Raw genomic sequence first — 22,111 nt, forward strand, 5'->3', positions numbered from 1 at the left:
AGAAACTATTCATCGCCCCAATGGCAGATGACTTGAGTGGTAGCTGATTCAGAGATCTGATTTAGAGCCAGAAGTATGAAAGTTAGGGTAAACATGTCTTCCAGTAGCAATTTACAGCATATCTGCTGACTGCTTATTCCCGGTCATCGTCAGTGACAGGAAGGCCGTCTAGCTTCTTAAGACCCGGAAGCCTGCGAACAACTTCTCTGCGCCAGTTTCCAGTAGATGCGTGCTGCTGGTGAAGTGGATTGCCGATAAGAACCAATTCCTGAAGATCGGGCAACTCGGCCAGCCGCTCAACTTCACCAAACGAAGCTATGAGGTTGTTTCCGATAAACAAGCAGCGGAGCCTCTTAAGAGATATAAGGGGAGCTAGCTTTTCTATCATATTATAAGAAATCCAGAGCTGCTCCAGGGTGTCCTTCACGCCATCCAAGCCCTCTATCCTCTTGATGAGGTTGCGTCCCAACGAGAGTATTTTAAGATTCGGAAGGCTATTGAGCCCGGCAATACGGTCTATGTTGTTAGAGCTTAAGGAAAGATGAACACAGCCCTTAAGGGTTGAGAGGGACGCGTCCATTCGCTCAATAGGGGGGAACTGGTAGAAGAGCTTGATAACCTCGGCCTCCTCTGGCTTTTGACCAGTCTTAGCAGCCCATGCCTTAATAGCATCTTTGCAACTAGTGGCTTTACTCATTTTTAGATCTTAGCTTATGTTAAAATTGCCAACACTGCTTGCTCAATCCATGAAGTATCTAATGCTGCTACTGAGGTATAAGACTGAGCTAGACCTTTCTCTGCTGACTTTTAAGTACCTCAATCAAAATGTTCCTATTTTTCCTTTCCAAGTATTCAATGGAGTTAGTGGCCTACTAAAGCAGTTATTATATAGTCTACCTCTGCTATCATGATCGATAGTGTGCTAGGCTGCGGCAGAGCAGAAGGCCACGCCGGGCGCCGTGATGTCGTTGGCAGCATTCTGCTTTGCAGCGAGTGCCATTGTGGCGACTGAGCCTCTGTTTGCAACCAGAGCAGCCAGGCTATCTGGAGCGATACATGCAGAAAAAAGCCTCACCAATGTCGTTGCGCCACGTAGTTCCGCCGCAGCCACACCGTTAATCCTGTCGGTTACGGCCTGCACAGCAGAGAGTCGGCGCCGGTCAACTTGCGCGCCCGCCTGCATGTGAGAAGCACCTGGAAAGTGTCGCTCGCTGTAAGAAGCCTGGGGAAGGCCGCCGGGCCAGCGGGGGCAGCCACGGATTGACCGACGAAGCGGCTCGATGGGCTGCGAACGCGCATGCGTCAGCCCTCAGATTCTCCAGCAGCGGAAGGCAAGCGCCGAAAGGCTCTCCGCAGCCCTTGCCAAAGCCCAGCAGCATGCACAGCAGCGCTGTACCACACGCATAAACGCTCAGAAACGGAGCTGCGTCAGTGCCCAGGGGAGCGGTCAAGACGTCCCGCACAGTGTCTACGCCCCCGGTGACACAGAGCTCCGCAAGGGCTGCTCCGAATGCGGTGGCGTCGAGTAAATGCGCGCACACAAGGCACAGCAGCAGCCTCGTTGTAGGCCAGTTGAGGACGCACTCGCTGCTCCACCCCGAGCTGTAGGTCTGACAGCAGGACGATCCGCTCCAGCCTCTCGGGCCCCTCCCCTGCTGTGCGCGTTGCAAGGCTCGCTGCGAAGGCACACGAGGCAGGGCCGCGCCGTGCATCCTCGAGCAGGCCGTCACTCAGCGCCAGCAGCTCCGCGTCCTGCACGACGCCGCCGGTGGCGTGGTAGTTCGCCATCAGGGAGCGCAACGAAGACGCAAGCATGAGCCCTCCTCGGCAGCCTCTCCGGTTGTCCGCCTGTCCGGGAATTATTCTTGCCAAATTGCATACGATTGCATTTTGAGATTTCGTCTCCTTCCCTGATGGACTGGAGCTTCAGCGTAGCGTCGTGTCTCCCAGGCCCGTCCACGCAGTGGCAGGCTACAGAGCCCGTTTGGCTGTCGCACAATGCACTGGCCTACCGGGCACGCTGGGCAGCATCTTAGCGCCTCCGACGACGAGGAGCCACTGGCCCTGGACTGCACCACTAGGTCGCCTATCGGGCACGCGCATGCTTCTTTCCGGGCCCCGTCCATCCAGCTGCCAGCCCCGGAGGCGGAGCAAGTCGGGAGACACCCCTCTGGCGAGAGCACGACAGGCAGCAAGGGCCAGCAGCCTTGCCATGGTCGCCCTCCTCGGCAGAGAGCCCGGCCCATCGCCCACTCACCGCGGTCTCCGAAGAGCCCTCGCCTCCTGGTCCACCGGTCCGCATGCGTATCTACTTGCCACGTTATAGTAGCGAAGCCCCTCACCTGTCTGGCTATTCTTCACTCGACGTGGAAGGTGTTTACATGCGTAATGCACCGGCCGTGGACCAAATCTTAAGTTTATGGCGCCCAGGGCGTCGTCGCCGGCGGAGGCTCCCTCCTTCCCGTCTGTGTCCTCTGCGCTGCAGATGCTTGTGCGGCCGCCTGTTCCAGCGTCAACCGGCGGGCATGACCCCGGTGGGGCGAGTCGTCTCCGAGAGGGACGCAGAGCCTGCGACCTGCGTTCTAGGCTGGGCCTTCTTCTGGGCCAGGCTGACGCGATGTCGGGGAGAAGCCGAGTGGGCCCGGAGACGCACTGCGCAAGGCTCCACCAGCTTCTAGCGCGGCTCGCAAGGCTGCAGGAAACAGACCGCTTGCTGGACGCCATTGAGTGTTCGAGTGCCTGCATGGCACAGATCAGCGACCCGGCCTGCCTCCGGTGCCTTCTTCGCGCACACTCCGCCCTAAGCATATCCCCGCCTCCGGCTGGCCGTGGCGTCTCTCTAGAGAGGCAGCGGCAGTGCATAGCGTCGTCCATCTGTGAGCACTTTTCAGCAGGAATCCGAGGGGCGCTGGACAGGATCCTTGCTTCGCGCCTCCGCGCCTGCCACGAGACGCGCGCTCAAGCGCATCTTACGAAGCCAGAGGCCTCCGACCAGCTGGCTAGCCTCCTGTCCGGCCTCCGTGTGGAGGATGCTGCCCCCATTTCGGCGCACTGGAGCGACCAGCTCTTCTACACGGCTCTCTGCCGCGAAGCAGCCGTTGTCTGCGAGTCCCTGTCTTCACTCGCCCTTTCGGTGTCGGAACAGGTTAGGCGCCGTATGCACCTGGGCGACAGCGGACCCTTGACTGCGCTGCTCCACGCCGCGAGGTCTTTCGTTTCTGCGTGCGAGCACGCCTTTTCTGTGTCCTTCCCGACTGGGCTGATGAGTGAGAGCGGAGAGGCAGGCCTTTTGCTGGGCGGGATCGAAGAGACGGGGCCCTACTTTTCTGCGCGATTGAAGCTGGCCCGGGCAAGGGGGCGGCCTCGTGTAATCGGGCGGCTGTTCGGTCGGTCCGCTGCGTCCCCCATCGAGGCATATGTAGAGCGTATTCGTCAAAACTTCAGCGGCCCTGCAGCATGGGCTCCCCCCTACCCAGAGCCGGGCCAGAGCCTTATGTCTGACAGCTCTGCTGCGAGGCGGTGGCACACTACCGGCGCAGGCCAGCTCTTCGTCGACTTCCTTGTTTTGTTTCTGGGGTCAATCTTTGATGCATTTACTCTCGGGGATCAGATTGCAACCTTCCCCTCTATAGGCCTGTATCTCAGCAACAATCCAGTGGCGGAGGAAGGCGGGCTATTCGCACGGGTCTTCGCTACATACTCAGGAATGGTTGCCAGTGAAGCAGGGAGTCTAAGGGCTATCGAGTAGAGCCATTACTCTGTCCCGACGAGCCGATCCCGCCTGCCACTCGTCGCCCGTGCAGCACTGTCCCTCCGGGCACACGACAAGGCGCCTCGTGTGCGACCAGGCCAGCGGGCTCCCCCCTGGGGCAGCCCTCGGAGTGGGAGTCTCAGAGAGGAGGCCGCCGGGGCACCCCCACCCGCTGCGCGCAATCCGGTCCACACCACAGCCTCTCTACTGATACCCCTGTTCGTGGTGAGCGCGCTTGCAGTAACCTGCCAGGCCGATAAGTGCGAGACGGTCGGTAACACAGAGATCTGCACCCAGTGCAGGGCCGGGGCGTCCCGGTCGACGGCTTCTGCTGGCCCCCCGGCTTCCCCCAGGCCGCGGCAGCCGGGTGCACCGAGGAAGACGGGGTACCCTCGACAAGACGGCAGCCACCTGCGGGAAGTGCGGCGACGGGTACCTCCTCTTCATGGGCGGATGCTACAAGACAGAGAGTCAGCCCGGCAGTGACATATGCACAGCAGCCAGTAACGGAGTATGCACTGAGTGTAATACAAAGAACGGCCTGTTCAAGAACCCTGCTACAGCACCAGAGAAAGGAAGGGAGTGCATACTCTGTCATGATGCCACGGGAGCAGATGGATATATGGGAGTCGAGGGCTGCGCTACATGTACAGCACCAACTAATAATAAGGGGGCAGCCACGTGCACAGAGTGTCAAGATGGGTACTACAACGATGGTGGCGCATGTAAGAAGTGCGTTGATGGATGCATAGACTGCACCGGTGCAAATCAATGCACAACATGTGAGGACGGGAAATACCTGAAGAATAATCAATGTGTAGATGCTGGTCAATGTGATCAAGGCACCTATGCAGACCCGACAACAGGCCAATGCAAGCCATGTGGAATAACTGACTGTGCCACCTGTGAGTACAATGCAACTATTAGTCAACCACAGTGTAAGACCTGCAGTACTAGTAGTAACAAGATGGTGAAGACAGCGGCAGACGGGACGACCACTTGTGTCGATGATGGTGGATGTACAAATGGCAATACGCACTTTGTTGAAGGTACTAACCAAAAGCTTTGTGTCCCATGTGGTGATACTACAAATGGTGGGGTTCTAGGTTGTAGTACTTGCTCCTCTAAAACTACATGTACAAAGTGCCTCGACGGATACTACGATAGTGGTAGTGGTACGGTTACATGCACCGCTTGTCCAGGTGCTAACTGTGCCACCTGTGTTAAAGATACAAAAGACCAATGCACGACCTGTAAGCCTGGGTTCTTCTTGAAGGATAGCTCCTCTGGTGAGTGCATCTCATGTAGTGACAAAAACAATGGGGGCCACGAAGGGTGCAGTGCATGCTCTAGCAACGGTGCTTTCAAGTGCACTGACTGTAAGCCTAACTACAAAAAAGAGGGAACTTCAGACAACTATACATGTGTGAAGACTTGTGAGGACGAGACGGCTTGTGGTGGTACTTCTGGGGCCTGTGATGCAATAGTAATTGACGAGAATGGCAACACAAAGCATTATTGTTCATTCTGTGGGGAGAGTGGTAAGTTCCCTATAGATGGTCTCTGTGCTAGTGACAAGGCTAATAATAATGGATGTGCCAATGGTGTCTGTACATCATGTACTGCTGCTAACTACTTCCTCTATATGGGTGGTTGTTATAAGGTTAATACAGTACCAGGTAGTCATATGTGCAAGACAGCTAACAACGGTGTCTGTACAGCTGTTAGTGAGAACAATAAGTACTTCATAGTCCCAGGGGCATCCAATCAGAATCAGTCTGTACTAGCATGTGGTAACCCCCTAGGCACACTAGTAGATACTAAGGCATACGTGGGGGTCGAGGGCTGCTCTCAGTGTACAGCCCCGACAGCTCTAACAACAGCTGGCATGACCGCTGCTGTGTGTACCTCCTGTGACAGTGATAGGAAGCCCAACAAGGATGGTACTGGGTGTGTGCTGTGCTCTGACACCAACTGCAAGAGCTGTGTGATGGACGGTGTGTGTGAGGAGTGCAACAGTGGCTTCAGCCTAGACAGCAGTGGGGCCTCCTGTGTGTCCTCTGGCGCCAACAGGAGCGGGCTCTCCACGGGGGCCATCGCGGGGATCTCCGTCGCCGTGGTCGTCGTCGTGGGGGGCCTCGTGGGCTTCTTGTGTTGGTGGTTTGTGTGTAGAGGGAAGGCGTAGGTACTTAGGTAGTGAATGCTATGAGTGATGATAATGGGTGATAGTGGGTGATAGTATGATAGTGGAGTGTGATATGCACAACAGCCAGTAACGGAGTATGCACTGCTTGTAATACAGCTAACGGCCTGTTCAAGAACCCAGCTACAGCACCGAAGTCTGGTAGTGAGTGCATCCTGTGCTGGGATACCAAGGGAGCAGATGGATATACGGGGGTGGCTAACTGCGCCACATGTACGGCACCAGCTAGTAGTCCAGGACCTGCCACGTGTACTGAGTGCAAGGCTGGGTACGTTACGAAGGACAGTGCATGTGAGAAGTGCCAAGGGAACTGTGCCACCTGTGAGACTGAGGCGACCCACTGTACCTCTTGTAAGGGAAATACGTTCCTGAAGACTGATACTAACACTTGCGTAGAGGCTGGTCAATGCACTGGAAATAAGTACCCCGACCCAAGCACCGGCAAGTGCACAGCTTGTAACGCTCAAGAAGTGGGGATAGATGGATGCGACACATGTGAGTATGATACGACGCTGCAGAAGCCGAAGTGCCTGACCTGTACTGGTAAGATAGTCAAGGAAGAGGCCGACGGGACGACCACCTGCATTGCTGAGGGGGCTTGTACCCAAAACGGGAACGATGGTCCGAACTTTCTAACTGAACCGAACAAAAAGTGCATTCTCTGCAATAACACTGCAGATTCAACCCCTGGCAATACAGGTGTTCTTGGTTGTAGCACATGCTCTAAAGCTAATTCTGGTACAAATCCTCAGTGCAAGACATGCCTCGACGGATACTACAATAGCGCAAATAGTGGTAGTGGTACCGCTACATGCACAGTCTGTGGCGAGAATTGCGCCACCTGCACTCAAGCTGGCAATAATCAGTGTACTAAATGCAAGCCTGGATTCTTCATGAAAGGCAGTGGTCCTACTGGTGAGTGCCTTCCTTGTGATAATGCACAGGAGGGCATCGATGGGTGTGCTGAGTGCACTGGTCCTGCAGGGTCCCTCAAGTGTACTAAGTGCAAGCCTAACAGGAAGCCCGTTGGAACCTCAGACAACTATACATGCACAGAGAAGACCTGCGAGGATACAACGGCTTGTGGGGGTACCTCTGGTGCCTGTGATGCCATGATAATAGATGATAAGGGCAATGCAAAGCACTACTGTTCCTACTGTGGGGATAGTACTAAGTTCCCCATTGATGGACTATGTGTCAGTACTGGTAGCAATGCAAATGGTAATACTTGTACCAGTCATACATGTACATCATGTGCTGCTAACTACTTCCTCTATATGAACGGCTGTTATAGTGTATCAGCTCAACCTGGCAACTACATGTGCAAGAAAGCAGATAATAATGGGATATGCACAGAGGCGGCCAACAATAAGTACTTCATAGTCCCAGGGGCATCCAATCAGAATCAGTCTGTACTAGCATGTGGTAACCCCCTAGGCACACTAGTAGATACTAAGGCATACGTGGGGGTCGAGGGCTGCTCTCAGTGTACAGCCCCGACAGCTCTAACAACAGCTGGCATGACCGCTGCTGTGTGTACCTCCTGTGACAGTGATAGGAAGCCCAACAAGGATGGTACTGGGTGTGTGCTGTGCTCTGACACCAACTGCAAGAGCTGTGTGATGGACGGTGTGTGTGAGGAGTGCAACAGTGGCTTCAGCCTAGACAGCAGTGGGGCCTCCTGTGTGTCCTCTGGCGCCAACAGGAGCGGGCTCTCCACGGGGGCCATCGCGGGGATCTCCGTCGCCGTGGTCGTCGTCGTGGGGGGCCTCGTGGGCTTCTTGTGTTGGTGGTTTGTGTGTAGAGGGAAGGCGTAGGTACTTAGGTAGTGAATGCTATGAGTGATGATAATGGGTGATAGTGGGTGATAGTATGATAGTGGAGTGTGATATGCACAACAGCCAGTAACGGAGTATGCACTGCTTGTAATACAGCTAACGGCCTGTTCAAGAACCCAGCTACAGCACCGAAGTCTGGTAGTGAGTGCATCCTGTGCTGGGATACCAAGGGAGCAGATGGATATACGGGGGTGGCTAACTGCGCCACATGTACGGCACCAGCTAGTAGTCCAGGACCTGCCACGTGTACTGAGTGCAAGGCTGGGTACGTTACGAAGGACAGTGCATGTGAGAAGTGCCAAGGGAACTGTGCCACCTGTGAGACTGAGGCGACCCACTGTACCTCTTGTAAGGGAAATACGTTCCTGAAGACTGATACTAACACTTGCGTAGAGGCTGGTCAATGCACTGGAAATAAGTACCCCGACCCAAGCACCGGCAAGTGCACAGCTTGTAACGCTCAAGAAGTGGGGATAGATGGATGCGACACATGTGAGTATGATACGACGCTGCAGAAGCCGAAGTGCCTGACCTGTACTGGTAAGATAGTCAAGGAAGAGGCCGACGGGACGACCACCTGCATTGCTGAGGGGGCTTGTACCCAAAACGGGAACGATGGTCCGAACTTTCTAACTGAACCGAACAAAAAGTGCATTCTCTGCAGTAATAATGTAGATTCAACCCCTGGCAATACAGGTGTTCTTGGTTGTAGCACATGCTCTAAAGCTAATTCTGGTACAAATCCTCAGTGCAAGACATGCCTCGACGGATACTACAATAGCGCAAATAGTGGTAGTGGTACCGCTACATGCACAGTCTGTGGCGAGAATTGCGCCACCTGCACTCAAGCTGGCAATAATCAGTGTACTAAATGCAAGCCTGGATTCTTCATGAAAGGCAGTGGTCCTACTGGTGAGTGCCTTCCTTGTGATAATGCACAGGAGGGCATCGATGGGTGTGCTGAGTGCACTGGTCCTGCAGGGTCCCTCAAGTGTACTAAGTGCAAGCCTAACAGGAAGCCCGTTGGAACCTCAGACAACTATACATGCACAGAGAAGACCTGCGAGGATGAGACTGCGTGTGGGGGTACCTCTGGTGCCTGTGATGCCATGATAATAGATGATAAGGGCAATGCAAAGCACTACTGTTCCTACTGTGGGGATAGTACTAAGTTCCCCATTGATGGACTATGTGTCAGTACTGGTAGCAATGCAAATGGTAATACTTGTACCAGTCATACATGTACATCATGTGCTGCTAACTACTTCCTCTATATGAACGGCTGTTATAGTGTATCAGCTCAACCTGGCAACTACATGTGCAAGAAAGCAGATAATAATGGGATATGCACAGAGGCGGCCAACAATAAGTACTTCATAGTCCCAGGGGCATCCAATCAGAATCAGTCTGTACTAGCATGTGGTAACCCCCTAGGCACACTAGTAGATACTAAGGCATACGTGGGGGTCGAGGGCTGCTCTCAGTGTACAGCCCCGACAGCTCTAACAACAGCTGGCATGACCGCTGCTGTGTGTACCTCCTGTGACAGTGATAGGAAGCCCAACAAGGATGGTACTGGGTGTGTGCTGTGCTCTGACACCAACTGCAAGAGCTGTGTGATGGACGGTGTGTGTGAGGAGTGCAACAGTGGCTTCAGCCTAGACAGCAGTGGGGCCTCCTGTGTGTCCTCTGGCGCCAACAGGAGCGGGCTCTCCACGGGGGCCATCGCGGGGATCTCCGTCGCCGTGGTCGTCGTCGTGGGGGGCCTCGTGGGCTTCTTGTGTTGGTGGTTTGTGTGTAGAGGGAAGGCGTAGGTACTTAGGTAGTGAATGCTATGAGTGATGATAATGGGTGATAGTGGGTGATAGTATGATAGTGGAGTGTGATATGCACAACAGCCAGTAACGGAGTATGCACTGCTTGTAATACAGCTAACGGCCTGTTCAAGAACCCAGCTACAGCACCGAAGTCTGGTAGTGAGTGCATCCTGTGCTGGGATACCAAGGGAGCAGATGGATATACGGGGGTGGCTAACTGCGCCACATGTACGGCACCAGCTAGTAGTCCAGGACCTGCCACGTGTACTGAGTGCAAGGCTGGGTACGTTACGAAGGACAGTGCATGTGAGAAGTGCCAAGGGAACTGTGCCACCTGTGAGACTGAGGCGACCCACTGTACCTCTTGTAAGGGAAATACGTTCCTGAAGACTGATACTAACACTTGCGTAGAGGCTGGTCAATGCACTGGAAATAAGTACCCCGACCCAAGCACCGGCAAGTGCACAGCTTGTAACGCTCAAGAAGTGGGGATAGATGGATGCGACACATGTGAGTATGATACGACGCTGCAGAAGCCGAAGTGCCTGACCTGTACTGGTAAGATAGTCAAGGAAGAGGCCGACGGGACGACCACCTGCATTGCTGAGGGGGCTTGTACCCAAAACGGGAACGATGGTCCGAACTTTCTAACTGAACCGAACAAAAAGTGCATTCTCTGCAATAACACTGCAGATTCAACCCCTGGCAATACAGGTGTTCTTGGTTGTAGCACATGCTCTAAAGCTAATTCTGGTACAAATCCTCAGTGCAAGACATGCCTCGACGGATACTACAATAGCGCAAATAGTGGTAGTGGTACCGCTACATGCACAGTCTGTGGCGAGAATTGCGCCACCTGCACTCAAGCTGGCAATAATCAGTGTACTAAATGCAAGCCTGGATTCTTCATGAAAGGCAGTGGTCCTACTGGTGAGTGCCTTCCTTGTGATAATGCACAGGAGGGCATCGATGGATGTGCTGAGTGCACTGGTCCTGCAGGATCCCTCAAGTGTACAAAGTGCAAGCCTAACAGGAAGCCCGTTGGAACCTCAGACAACTATACATGCACAGAGAAGACCTGCGAGGATGAGACTGCGTGTGGGGGTACCTCTGGTGCCTGTGATGCCATGATAATAGATGATAAGGGCAATGCAAAGCACTACTGTTCCTACTGTGGGGATAGTACTAAGTTCCCCATTGATGGACTATGTGTCAGTACTGGTAGCAATGCAAATGGTAATACTTGTACCAGTCATACATGTACATCATGTGCTGCTAACTACTTCCTCTATATGAACGGCTGTTATAGTGTATCAGCTCAACCTGGCAACTACATGTGCAAGAAAGCAGATAATAATGGGATATGCACAGAGGCGGCCAACAATAAGTACTTCATAGTCCCAGGGGCATCCAATCAGAATCAGTCTGTACTAGCATGTGGTAACCCCCTAGGCACACTAGTAGATACTAAGGCATACGTGGGGGTCGAGGGCTGCTCTCAGTGTACAGCCCCGACAGCTCTAACAACAGCTGGCATGACCGCTGCTGTGTGTACCTCCTGTGACAGTGATAGGAAGCCCAACAAGGATGGTACTGGGTGTGTGCTGTGCTCTGACACCAACTGCAAGAGCTGTGTGATGGACGGTGTGTGTGAGGAGTGCAACAGTGGCTTCAGCCTAGACAGCAGTGGGGCCTCCTGTGTGTCCTCTGGCGCCAACAGGAGCGGGCTCTCCACGGGGGCCATCGCGGGGATCTCCGTCGCCGTGGTCGTCGTCGTGGGGGGCCTCGTGGGCTTCTTGTGTTGGTGGTTTGTGTGTAGAGGGAAGGCGTAGGTACTTAGGTAGTGAATGCTATGAGTGATGATAATGGGTGATAGTGGGTGATAGTATGATAGTGGAGTGTGATATGCACAACAGCCAGTAACGGAGTATGCACTGCTTGTAATACAGCTAACGGCCTGTTCAAGAACCCAGCTACAGCACCGAAGTCTGGTAGTGAGTGCATCCTGTGCTGGGATACCAAGGGAGCAGATGGATATACGGGGGTGGCTAACTGCGCCACATGTACGGCACCAGCTAGTAGTCCAGGACCTGCCACGTGTACTGAGTGCAAGGCTGGGTACGTTACGAAGGACAGTGCATGTGAGAAGTGCCAAGGGAACTGTGCCACCTGTGAGACTGAGGCGACCCACTGTACCTCTTGTAAGGGAAATACGTTCCTGAAGACTGATACTAACACTTGCGTAGAGGCTGGTCAATGCACTGGAAATAAGTACCCCGACCCAAGCACCGGCAAGTGCACAGCTTGTAACGCTCAAGAAGTGGGGATAGATGGATGCGACACATGTGAGTATGATACGACGCTGCAGAAGCCGAAGTGCCTGACCTGTACTGGTAAGATAGTCAAGGAAGAGGCCGACGGGACGACCACCTGCATTGCTGAGGGGGCTTGTACCCAAAACGGGAACGATGGTCCGAACTTTCTAACTGAACCGAACAAAAAGTGCATTCTCTGCAATAACACTGCAGATTCAACCCCTGGCAATACAGGTGTTCTTGGTTGTAGCACATGCTCTAAAGCTAATTCTGGTACAAATCCTCAGTGCAAGACATGCCTCGACGGATACTACAATAGCGCAAATAGTGGTAGTGGTACCGCTACATGCACAGTCTGTGGCGAGAATTGCGCCACCTGCACTCAAGCTGGCAATAATCAGTGTACTAAATGCAAGCCTGGATTCTTCATGAAAGGCAGTGGTCCTACTGGTGAGTGCCTTCCTTGTGATAATGCACAGGAGGGCATCGATGGATGTGCTGAGTGCACTGGTCCTGCAGGATCCCTCAAGTGTACAAAGTGCAAGCCTAACAGGAAGCCCGTTGGAACCTCAGACAACTATACATGCACAGAGAAGACCTGCGAGGATGAGACTGCGTGTGGGGGTACCTCTGGTGCCTGTGATGCCATGATAATAGATGATAAGGGCAATGCAAAGCACTACTGTTCCTACTGTGGGGATAGTACTAAGTTCCCCATTGATGGACTATGTGTCAGTACTGGTAGCAATGCAAATGGTAATACTTGTACCAGTCATACATGTACATCATGTGCTGCTAACTACTTCCTCTATATGAACGGCTGTTATAGTGTATCAGCTCAACCTGGCAACTACATGTGCAAGAAAGCAGATAATAATGGGATATGCACAGAGGCGGCCAACAATAAGTACTTCATAGTCCCAGGGGCATCCAATCAGAATCAGTCTGTACTAGCATGTGGTAACCCCCTAGGCACACTAGTAGATACTAAGGCATACGTGGGGGTCGAGGGCTGCTCTCAGTGTACAGCCCCGACAGCTCTAACAACAGCTGGCATGACCGCTGCTGTGTGTACCTCCTGTGACAGTGATAGGAAGCCCAACAAGGATGGTACTGGGTGTGTGCTGTGCTCTGACACCAACTGCAAGAGCTGTGTGATGGACGGTGTGTGTGAGGAGTGCAACAGTGGCTTCAGCCTAGACAGCAGTGGGGCCTCCTGTGTGTCCTCTGGCGCCAACAGGAGCGGGCTCTCCACGGGGGCCATCGCGGGGATCTCCGTCGCCGTGGTCGTCGTCGTGGGGGGCCTCGTGGGCTTCTTGTGTTGGTGGTTTGTGTGTAGAGGGAAGGCGTAGGTACTTAGGTAGTGAATGCTATGAGTGATGATAATGGGTGATAGTGGGTGATAGTATGATAGTGGAGTGTGATATGCACAACAGCCAGTAACGGAGTATGCACTGCTTGTAATACAGCTAACGGCCTGTTCAAGAACCCAGCTACAGCACCGAAGTCTGGTAGTGAGTGCATCCTGTGCTGGGATACCAAGGGAGCAGATGGATATACGGGGGTGGCTAACTGCGCCACATGTACGGCACCAGCTAGTAGTCCAGGACCTGCCACGTGTACTGAGTGCAAGGCTGGGTACGTTACGAAGGACAGTGCATGTGAGAAGTGCCAAGGGAACTGTGCCACCTGTGAGACTGAGGCGACCCACTGTACCTCTTGTAAGGGAAATACGTTCCTGAAGACTGATACTAACACTTGCGTAGAGGCTGGTCAATGCACTGGAAATAAGTACCCCGACCCAAGCACCGGCAAGTGCACAGCTTGTAACGCTCAAGAAGTGGGGATAGATGGATGCGACACATGTGAGTATGATACGACGCTGCAGAAGCCGAAGTGCCTGACCTGTACTGGTAAGATAGTCAAGGAAGAGGCCGACGGGACGACCACCTGCATTGCTGAGGGGGCTTGTACCCAAAACGGGAACGATGGTCCGAACTTTCTAACTGAACCGAACAAAAAGTGCATTCTCTGCAGTAATAATGTAGATTCAACCCCTGGCAATACAGGTGTTCTTGGTTGTAGCACATGCTCTAAAGCTAATTCTGGTACAAATCCTCAGTGCAAGACATGCCTCGACGGATACTACAATAGCGCAAATAGTGGTAGTGGTACCGCTACATGCACAGTCTGTGGCGAGAATTGCGCCACCTGCACTCAAGCTGGCAATAATCAGTGTACTAAATGCAAGCCTGGATTCTTCATGAAAGGCAGTGGTCCTACTGGTGAGTGCCTTCCTTGTGATAATGCACAGGAGGGCATCGATGGATGTGCTGAGTGCACTGGTCCTGCAGGATCCCTCAAGTGTACAAAGTGCAAGCCTAACAGGAAGCCCGTTGGAACCTCAGACAACTATACATGCACAGAGAAGACCTGCGAGGATGAGACTGCGTGTGGGGGTACCTCTGGTGCCTGTGATGCCATGATAATAGATGATAAGGGCAATGCAAAGCACTACTGTTCCTACTGTGGGGATAGTACTAAGTTCCCCATTGATGGACTATGTGTCAGTACTGGTAGCAATGCAAATGGTAATACTTGTACCAGTCATACATGTACATCATGTGCTGCTAACTACTTCCTCTATATGAACGGCTGTTATAGTGTATCAGCTCAACCTGGCAACTACATGTGCAAGAAAGCAGATAATAATGGGATATGCACAGAGGCGGCCAACAATAAGTACTTCATAGTCCCAGGGGCATCCAATCAGAATCAGTCTGTACTAGCATGTGGTAACCCCCTAGGCACACTAGTAGATACTAAGGCATACGTGGGGGTCGAGGGCTGCTCTCAGTGTACAGCCCCGACAGCTCTAACAACAGCTGGCATGACCGCTGCTGTGTGTACCTCCTGTGACAGTGATAGGAAGCCCAACAAGGATGGTACTGGGTGTGTGCTGTGCTCTGACACCAACTGCAAGAGCTGTGTGATGGACGGTGTGTGTGAGGAGTGCAACAGTGGCTTCAGCCTAGACAGCAGTGGGGCCTCCTGTGTGTCCTCTGGCGCCAACAGGAGCGGGCTCTCCACGGGGGCCATCGCGGGGATCTCCGTCGCCGTGGTCGTCGTCGTGGGGGGCCTCGTGGGCTTCTTGTGTTGGTGGTTTGTGTGTAGAGGGAAGGCGTAGGTACTTAGGTAGTGAATGCTATGAGTGATGATAATGGGTGATAGTGGGTGATAGTATGATAGTGGAGTGTGATATGCACAACAGCCAGTAACGGAGTATGCACTGCTTGTAATACAGCTAACGGCCTGTTCAAGAACCCAGCTACAGCACCGAAGTCTGGTAGTGAGTGCATCCTGTGCTGGGATACCAAGGGAGCAGATGGATATACGGGGGTGGCTAACTGCGCCACATGTACGGCACCAGCTAGTAGTCCAGGACCTGCCACGTGTACTGAGTGCAAGGCTGGGTACGTTACGAAGGACAGTGCATGTGAGAAGTGCCAAGGGAACTGTGCCACCTGTGAGACTGAGGCGACCCACTGTACCTCTTGTAAGGGAAATACGTTCCTGAAGACTGATACTAACACTTGCGTAGAGGCTGGTCAATGCACTGGAAATAAGTACCCCGACCCAAGCACCGGCAAGTGCACAGCTTGTAACGCTCAAGAAGTGGGGATAGATGGATGCGACACATGTGAGTATGATACGACGCTGCAGAAGCCGAAGTGCCTGACCTGTACTGGTAAGATAGTCAAGGAAGAGGCCGACGGGACGACCACCTGCATTGCTGAGGGGGCTTGTACCCAAAACGGGAACGATGGTCCGAACTTTCTAACTGAACCGAACAAAAAGTGCATTCTCTGCAATAACACTGCAGATTCAACCCCTGGCAATACAGGTGTTCTTGGTTGTAGCACATGCTCTAAAGCTAATTCTGGTACAAATCCTCAGTGCAAGACATGCCTCGACGGATACTACAATAGCGCAAATAGTGGTAGTGGTACCGCTACATGCACAGTCTGTGGCGAGAATTGCGCCACCTGCACTCAAGCTGGCAATAATCAGTGTACTAAATGCAAGCCTGGATTCTTCATGAAAGGCAGTGGTCCTACTGGTGAGTGCCTTCCTTGTGATAATGCACAGGAGGGCATCGATGGATGTGCTGAGTGCACTGGTCCTGCAGGATCCCTCAAGTGTACAAAGTGCAAGCCTAACAGGAAGCCCGTTGGAACCTCAGACAACTATACATGCACAGAGAAGACCTGCGAGGATGAGACTGCGTGTGGGGGTACCTCTGGTGCCTGTGATGCCATGATAATAGATGATAAGGGCAATGCAAAGCACTACTGTTCCTACTGTGGGGATAGTACTAAGTTCCCCATTGATGGACTATGTGTCAGTACTGGTAGCAATGCAAATGGTAATACTTGTACCAGTCATACATGTACATCATGTGCTGCTAACTACTTCCTCTATATGAACGGCTGTTATAGTGTATCAGCTCAACCTGGCAACTACATGTGCAAGAAAGCAGATAATAATGGGATATGCACAGAGGCGGCCAACAATAAGTACTTCATAGTCCCAGGGGCATCCAATCAGAATCAGTCTGTACTAGCATGTGGTAACCCCCTAGGCACACTAGTAGATACTAAGGCATACGTGGGGGTCGAGGGCTGCTCTCAGTGTACAGCCCCGACAGCTCTAACAACAGCTGGCATGACCGCTGCTGTGTGTACCTCTTGTGGTGAGAGTAAGAAGCCCAACAAGGATGGCACTGGGTGTGTGCTGTGCTCTGTGGGTGATTGCAAGAGCTGTGTGATGGATAATATATGTGGGGAGTGCAACAGTGGCTTCAGCATAGACAATGGTAAGTGCGTGTCCTCTGGCAGTAATAGGAGCGGGCTCTCCACGGGGGCCATCGCGGGGATCTCCGTGGCTGGTCTCGTTGGGCTTCTGTGTTAGTGATGACTACTGGCCCGGGGTGGGCATCCGCTGTCCATCCGCCCGGTGCTGCTACGTGCCCGTGGAGGTCTGGACGCCCGCTGCAACCAGGGTGGAGAGAGTCGGCGCTGCGGCACCCCCGCTGGGTCTCGCCGTGAGTGAGGGCAGAAGCTCTCGGGGGCCCCGGGGGCAATGCCTGATGTGCAGAGCAGTGGACAGCTCAGCCGTGGATTTAAAATAGCGCGTCGCTCGATGGCGCTCCCCGGCCTGCCGAAGCAGCGGGTGCTCGACTGCGTAGCATAGGCGCCGAACCACGCCTGCAGCCGTGGGAGGCCGGCGCAGCATGGGCGGTCCCTGCACAGGGTGGCTCGGACCCGCCACCCGGCCGTTGCGTGCAGGCACCGCCCACTCGGTCCGCTCGGCTGGCCTCTGCAAAAGACCGGCACACGGAGTGGCAGGACCTGTGCACCCCCGAGGGACAGGGGCTCGACTCGCCCTCTGAGGATCGCTCCGTGCCGACTCCGGGCCCGCCGTTCGACCACGCGGAGGCCGGGCATCCGGGAGCCTCCACAGCAGAGGTAGTGTGGCGGATCCTTGCTGATTCGGACACATTAAAAACTTGTATCCTCAAGGATTCACATGAGGGTTCTCATCCTTCTTCTTCTGCACGGTATTTTCTCAGAGTGCACCCAGGACAGCGACTGCGGGGGTGCGACCGGCGTCTGCAACGTCACGATCGGCGGCAAGAAGTACTGCTCCAAGTGCGACGGAGCGCGGGTCCCCGTCAACGGAGACTGCAGGCTGCTGAGCCTCTCGCGGGGTATATGCATAGTGCCCACGGGCAGCAACCCCACTCCGGGCTCCTGCTCGGGCTGCATCCGGGACTTCCTCTTCTACAGGGGCGGGTGCTACCGCACGGCATCCCTGATCAACGCCATATGCAAGGAGAAGCACGTCGTCGAGGAGGGGATGTACTGCGGGGCGTGCGCCATCGAGGGCGACGTCCCGATCGACGGGGTGTGCGTGCCGGCTGGGAGTGCTGCAGGAAACACGTGCGACAAGGGCGTGTGCACAACATGCACAGGCGGCTACTTCCTCCACTACGGGTCGTGCTACAAGTTTGATAGTTCTCCCGGCAGCATTGTGTGTCCTAATCAAGCTGACACCACTGGCTCTGTCTGCGGCTCTTGCGGATCGAAGTTCGTCAAGAACCCCAGTGCGAGCTCGTCTGCCACCTCCTGCCTCGCGTGCTACGGGCTGGACGGGACCCTCTTCTGCGAGCGCTGCCGGATGAACGTGCTCACGGGCGCAGATGTGAAGCCTACCCTCTGCACGCAGTGCAAAATAGGCTACGTGCCCGTCGACGGCCGGTGCCTCTCCAACTACTCCGCCCTGGCCGCGCTCGCCGGGTGCTCCGACCCCCGGGGCAACGGGCTCTGCGACGCGTGCTCCTCCGGCTTCATGCTCTTCTACGGGAGCTGCTACTCCGTCGACGGCCCCCTCGCCCAGGCCATCTGCGCGGCCGAGGACCAGATCTACGTCAACGGCCGGGTGCTCTGCAAGAGGTGCGCCCAGCCCGACCACTACCCCCTGAACGGCGTCTGCATCGGCCAGAGCTCGGACGGGACCGACGGACACACGTGCAGCGGCGGGTCGTGCACGGTCTGCAGCACCAAACAGACCGCAGACAATACCCCCGAGTTCTTCCTGTTCTACAGCGGCTGCTACGACATCACCCACCCCATCGGGAAGTCGATCTGCTCCGCTGTAGCTGATGGCGCCTGCACAGCATGCGCGTCCTCGGACTCCTCGAGTGTGATAACCATCACTGCAGATGGCCAGTCATCCAAGTGCCTCGCCTGCTGGGACGACACGGTGGGGGGAGTAGCCAACTGCGGGGGCTGCTCGCTCGCCAGTGATGGCCCCGCCAAGGTTGTGTGCACCAGGTGCTCGGACTCGACGGAGCCCGGCGAGGATGGCGCGTGCCCCCGAGCCCTCCCGCCCGCAACGCCCGAAGGGTGCGCCGTCCAGGGCTGCCAGGCGTGCTCGAAGGACTCTGCCACGACGTGCGACGCCTGCTTCGAGCCTCTCATCATGAAGGAGGACAAGACGAAGTGCTTCGGGAGCTGCCTGGCGCTGGGCCCGGGCTACTACAACGCCAGCGGGGCCTGTGCGCGCTGCGTGGAGAACTGTCTCTCCTGCGTAGACGGGACCTCGTGCTCCCGGTGCGCAGACGGGTACTACCTCGAGGTGTCCGGCAGCGACTCCTCAACGGGGGCGTGCAGGCCGTGTGCCGCCGGGTGCTCAACGTGTAATGACGGCAGTAGCGCAGGTTGCACGACGTGTCTCCTCGGATACTACATCGCGGCCGAGGGAAAAAGGCAACCTGGGCAGTGTGTGAAGTGTGACTCTAGTATAGGCGGTTACATGGGCGTCCAACACTGCATTGTCTGCCGCAGCACCGTGGGGGACGGGGGAGCCAAGAACGTCGTCTGCCAGAAGTGCGAGGACGGGTATCTCAAGGAGACGGACCAGGGCAAGACCGTCTGCGAGGCGCCCCCGCCCACATGCACCGTGGAGCTGTGCGCTCTGTGCGTGGCCGACGACCCCAATAGATGCGAGCACTGCACGGCCGGCGCGTACCTCTGCCCGCGGACGGCGACGTGCACGAAGGACTGCGCCAGCTGCGGCGGCTCGATGTACCCCGACGAGGACCTCGGGGAGTGCCAGCCGTGCGACATCGCGAACTGCCGGGTCTGCGCGACGGGGCTCAAGTGCGAGAGCTGCGCGGAGAGCGCCGTCCCCATCTCCCCGGACGTCTACCACACGGCGTGCATGGGCTGCAGCGACACCGGGGGCATGGACGGCTGGGTGGGCCTCGCGGGGTGCACGACCTGCGAGCTGACCGACAAGGGCGGCGGGAGCGTCAACTGCCTCGACCCTGGCTACTACCGGCGGGGCGGGCTCGGCGGGGGAGCAATCGCCGCCATCGTCATCGTCGTCCTCCTCGTCCTGGCCGTCGCCGGCTTCCTCGTCTGGTGGTTCGTCTTCAGGAGGGGCGGCCGGCCCAAGCGCGGGGCGAAGTACACGTCGCTCACGCGGGGCGAGTCCTACGACTACCGCCAGTCCCTGATATGACCCAGTAAACGGAGCCGTCAGAGCGGACGGCTTGCTCTGCAGCGACTTACAGGGGGCAGGCCAGGCAGCCGTGTCCAGGATGGGCGCGCCCGGCTGTCCCGGCAGAAGGAGGCGCCGGAAGTGCTCGGAGACGGTGTCCTCCGTGTGCTGCATGCAATCAGGAGGCAAGCACACTCTATTCTACGGCAGCTGCTACACGAGCACACCAGCACGGGACGGAAGCTTAGGTAGCCCTCTGTGCTCCGACACAGTCGGGTCCGGTGGATACAGGGGCGCCTCTGGTGTCCAAGCCGCGTGTCCCCCGTACGTGGCAAAACGGCATCGCCCTGTGTGCTAGGTGCTGCCACACAACAGAGAACAGAAGCGTTTATCCAACCGACCATCATGCCAGCTAAGGGACCCCGTACTTGTGTCAACGGATACTCACATCCTGCCACAAGACACGCCGCCCTACAGGTGTGGATACTAGGGCCGGCACAGCTCGACCGGGCTTGCTATAGGTGCAGAGCAGGCCAGTACGAACTGGAGCATGCGACCATCTGCACAGAGTGTGCGAACAACTCCTGCGCCTGGGAGCGGTGCATGCGCCCTTGCTAGGGAGAGCTCGTCCCTCGAAGAGATCGCTTTGAGCGCACAAAGGACCAACCAAGGGGCGTGCACAGCCTGCTCCAACTCTGTAAAGCCCTTCCTGCTCTACGGCGGCTGCTCCGAGGACAGGCTCTACATCTGCTCAAGACCCTGCTCAGAAAGCGGGTCGAATGCTTGCGAACAGTGGAGCAGTGCTTCCGGGTGGATCTTCTCTAAGAATGCGGGAGCAATGGAGACCGATATCTGTGCGATGACGCTCCAAATGGGGGCATTTCTGGCTGTGCCACGTGTAGGTACAATAACGGTGTGACGTGTACGCGGTGCTCGGCGAGGCACCTCGGGGTGGATGGGAAGTCCTGCAGTGAGAGCTGCAGTGGAGACACTCAAGGAGTGTGCACAAAGGTAGCAGAGGGGAGCGAGTCAACTGAAGTGTCGTGCCGGTGCGTCTGCAGGATGGGCCTCTACAACAGCTCCGGAACCTGCACACCATGTACGGACTCGTGCGCTGTCTGCAAGGATGGCAAGTCAACCGGCTGCCAGCAGTGCAGCCCCGGCAAAGTCCTGGAGCCGTCAGTCGTCGCAAACGGTAATGCAAAATGTGTAGATGAGTGCGCTGTTGGTGACGACTGTGCAGAGTGCGGCATCACCATCGACGGCAGCAGGTACTGCACGCGCTGCAAGGACTCGAATATGTACCCTCTCAACGGGGTGTGTATTCCGAACACACAAAAAGACGCGTACTGCACCAACAAGGCAAATGGTGCTTGTACTACATGCTCAGGAGCGGCCTTCCTGATGAACGGGGGCTGCTACACAACGGAGCACTATCCAGGAAGCACTATCTGTGACAAACAGGCAGGCGGGAAGTGTGAGAAGACCAAGAAGGAGTACGGGATATCGGACGATGGAAAGCTGCTGGAGTGCGACCCGACATGTCTGGGGTGCACCGCCCCTGGCCCCGGCCGCTGCACCAGGTGCCCCTCTGACAAGCTCCTGAAGAGGGCCTCAGGTGCCGCCACCGGGAGCTGCATTGACCCCAACGCCTGTGTAGACGGGTACTATGCAGACGGAGACGCGTGCCTGCCCTGCGCCACTCCGGGGTGCAAGACCTGCGGGCATGCCTCCTTCTGCACAGAGTGCGCGGGGGAGCTCTTCGTGAGCCTGGACGGGCAGTCGTGCCTGGGGGAGTGCACCGGGGACAAGGTGGTGGGAGAGGTGCCCGGTGGCGTGCGGAGGTGCTGGTGCGAGCGGGGTTTCCTGCCGGCGCTGGACAGATCCGAGTGTGTGCTCCCAACCGAGTGTCCCCCTGACATGCCATCGTGTGCTGCCTGCGATACGTCGGGTAGGTGCCTCTTGTGTGCCGCCTCGAATCATAACATCCAGACAGATCAGCGGACATGTGCAGAAGGGTGCGGTGCCAGGGCCTCATCGAACCAGGGGGTGTGTCACAAAAACTCTTAGCAGGTTCCTCGAGTGGCATGAATAGGAAGACAGGCTATTGTGAGGCCACT

General features: G+C 55.7%; 8 protein-coding genes and 7 pseudogenes across 8 annotated transcripts; 11 read left to right on the top strand and 4 right to left on the bottom strand.

Annotated features, from left to right (window-relative positions):
- Positions 1-133: 133 nt before the first annotated feature.
- Positions 134-697, bottom strand: GL50803_004463 (Dynein light chain; the record flags this gene model as incomplete). The annotated part of the gene is made up of 1 exon (XM_001704150.1): positions 134-697. One exon carries the CDS (start codon positions 695-697, stop codon positions 134-136), a length of 564 nt encoding a protein of 187 aa, XP_001704202.1.
- Positions 698-922: 225 nt separating this feature from the next.
- GL50803_004465 (uncharacterized protein) lies at positions 923-1,183 on the bottom strand (the record flags this gene model as incomplete). The annotated part of the gene is made up of 1 exon (XM_001704151.1): positions 923-1,183. One exon carries the CDS (start codon positions 1,181-1,183, stop codon positions 923-925), a length of 261 nt encoding a protein of 86 aa, XP_001704203.1.
- A 245-nt stretch (positions 1,184-1,428) lies between these two features.
- Positions 1,429-1,815, bottom strand: GL50803_0060167 (uncharacterized protein; the record flags this gene model as incomplete). The annotated part of the gene is made up of 1 exon (XM_038046194.1): positions 1,429-1,815. The coding sequence occupies one exon, from the start codon at positions 1,813-1,815 to the stop codon at positions 1,429-1,431; it is 387 nt and encodes a 128-aa protein (XP_037902162.1).
- Positions 1,816-2,419: 604 nt separating this feature from the next.
- GL50803_00114445 (uncharacterized protein) lies at positions 2,420-3,748 on the top strand (the record flags this gene model as incomplete). The annotated part of the gene is made up of 1 exon (XM_038045673.1): positions 2,420-3,748. The coding sequence occupies one exon, from the start codon at positions 2,420-2,422 to the stop codon at positions 3,746-3,748; it is 1,329 nt and encodes a 442-aa protein (XP_037902163.1).
- A 247-nt stretch (positions 3,749-3,995) lies between these two features.
- GL50803_0050049 (pVSP) lies at positions 3,996-5,936 on the top strand (annotated as a pseudogene; the record flags this gene model as incomplete).
- A 62-nt stretch (positions 5,937-5,998) lies between these two features.
- Positions 5,999-7,771, top strand: GL50803_0050050 (pVSP; annotated as a pseudogene; the record flags this gene model as incomplete).
- A 62-nt stretch (positions 7,772-7,833) lies between these two features.
- On the top strand, positions 7,834-9,606 carry GL50803_0050051 (pVSP; annotated as a pseudogene; the record flags this gene model as incomplete).
- A 62-nt stretch (positions 9,607-9,668) lies between these two features.
- GL50803_0050052 (pVSP) lies at positions 9,669-11,441 on the top strand (annotated as a pseudogene; the record flags this gene model as incomplete).
- Positions 11,442-11,503: 62 nt separating this feature from the next.
- On the top strand, positions 11,504-13,276 carry GL50803_0050053 (pVSP; annotated as a pseudogene; the record flags this gene model as incomplete).
- Positions 13,277-13,338: 62 nt separating this feature from the next.
- On the top strand, positions 13,339-15,111 carry GL50803_0050054 (pVSP; annotated as a pseudogene; the record flags this gene model as incomplete).
- Positions 15,112-15,173: 62 nt separating this feature from the next.
- On the top strand, positions 15,174-16,895 carry GL50803_0050055 (pVSP; annotated as a pseudogene; the record flags this gene model as incomplete).
- A 51-nt stretch (positions 16,896-16,946) lies between these two features.
- Positions 16,947-17,486, bottom strand: GL50803_0060176 (uncharacterized protein; the record flags this gene model as incomplete). The annotated part of the gene is made up of 1 exon (XM_038046195.1): positions 16,947-17,486. One exon carries the CDS (start codon positions 17,484-17,486, stop codon positions 16,947-16,949), a length of 540 nt encoding a protein of 179 aa, XP_037902164.1.
- Positions 17,487-17,513: 27 nt separating this feature from the next.
- GL50803_00114891 (High cysteine membrane protein Group 3) lies at positions 17,514-20,012 on the top strand (the record flags this gene model as incomplete). Its single annotated transcript, XM_001704177.1, has 1 exon — positions 17,514-20,012. The coding sequence occupies one exon, from the start codon at positions 17,514-17,516 to the stop codon at positions 20,010-20,012; it is 2,499 nt and encodes an 832-aa protein (XP_001704229.1).
- Positions 20,013-20,541: 529 nt separating this feature from the next.
- On the top strand, positions 20,542-20,910 carry GL50803_00116575 (uncharacterized protein; the record flags this gene model as incomplete). The annotated part of the gene is made up of 1 exon (XM_038045688.1): positions 20,542-20,910. One exon carries the CDS (start codon positions 20,542-20,544, stop codon positions 20,908-20,910), a length of 369 nt encoding a protein of 122 aa, XP_037902165.1.
- A 143-nt stretch (positions 20,911-21,053) lies between these two features.
- Positions 21,054-22,061, top strand: GL50803_0050057 (uncharacterized protein; the record flags this gene model as incomplete). Its single annotated transcript, XM_001703820.2, has 1 exon — positions 21,054-22,061. One exon carries the CDS (start codon positions 21,054-21,056, stop codon positions 22,059-22,061), a length of 1,008 nt encoding a protein of 335 aa, XP_001703872.2.
- Positions 22,062-22,111: the final 50 nt, after the last annotated feature.

The sequence above is a fragment of the Giardia intestinalis genome, chromosome 5 (genome assembly GCF_000002435.2).
Source record: "Giardia intestinalis strain WB C6 chromosome 5, whole genome shotgun sequence".
Lineage (NCBI taxonomy): Eukaryota > Fornicata > Diplomonadida > Hexamitidae > Giardia > Giardia duodenalis.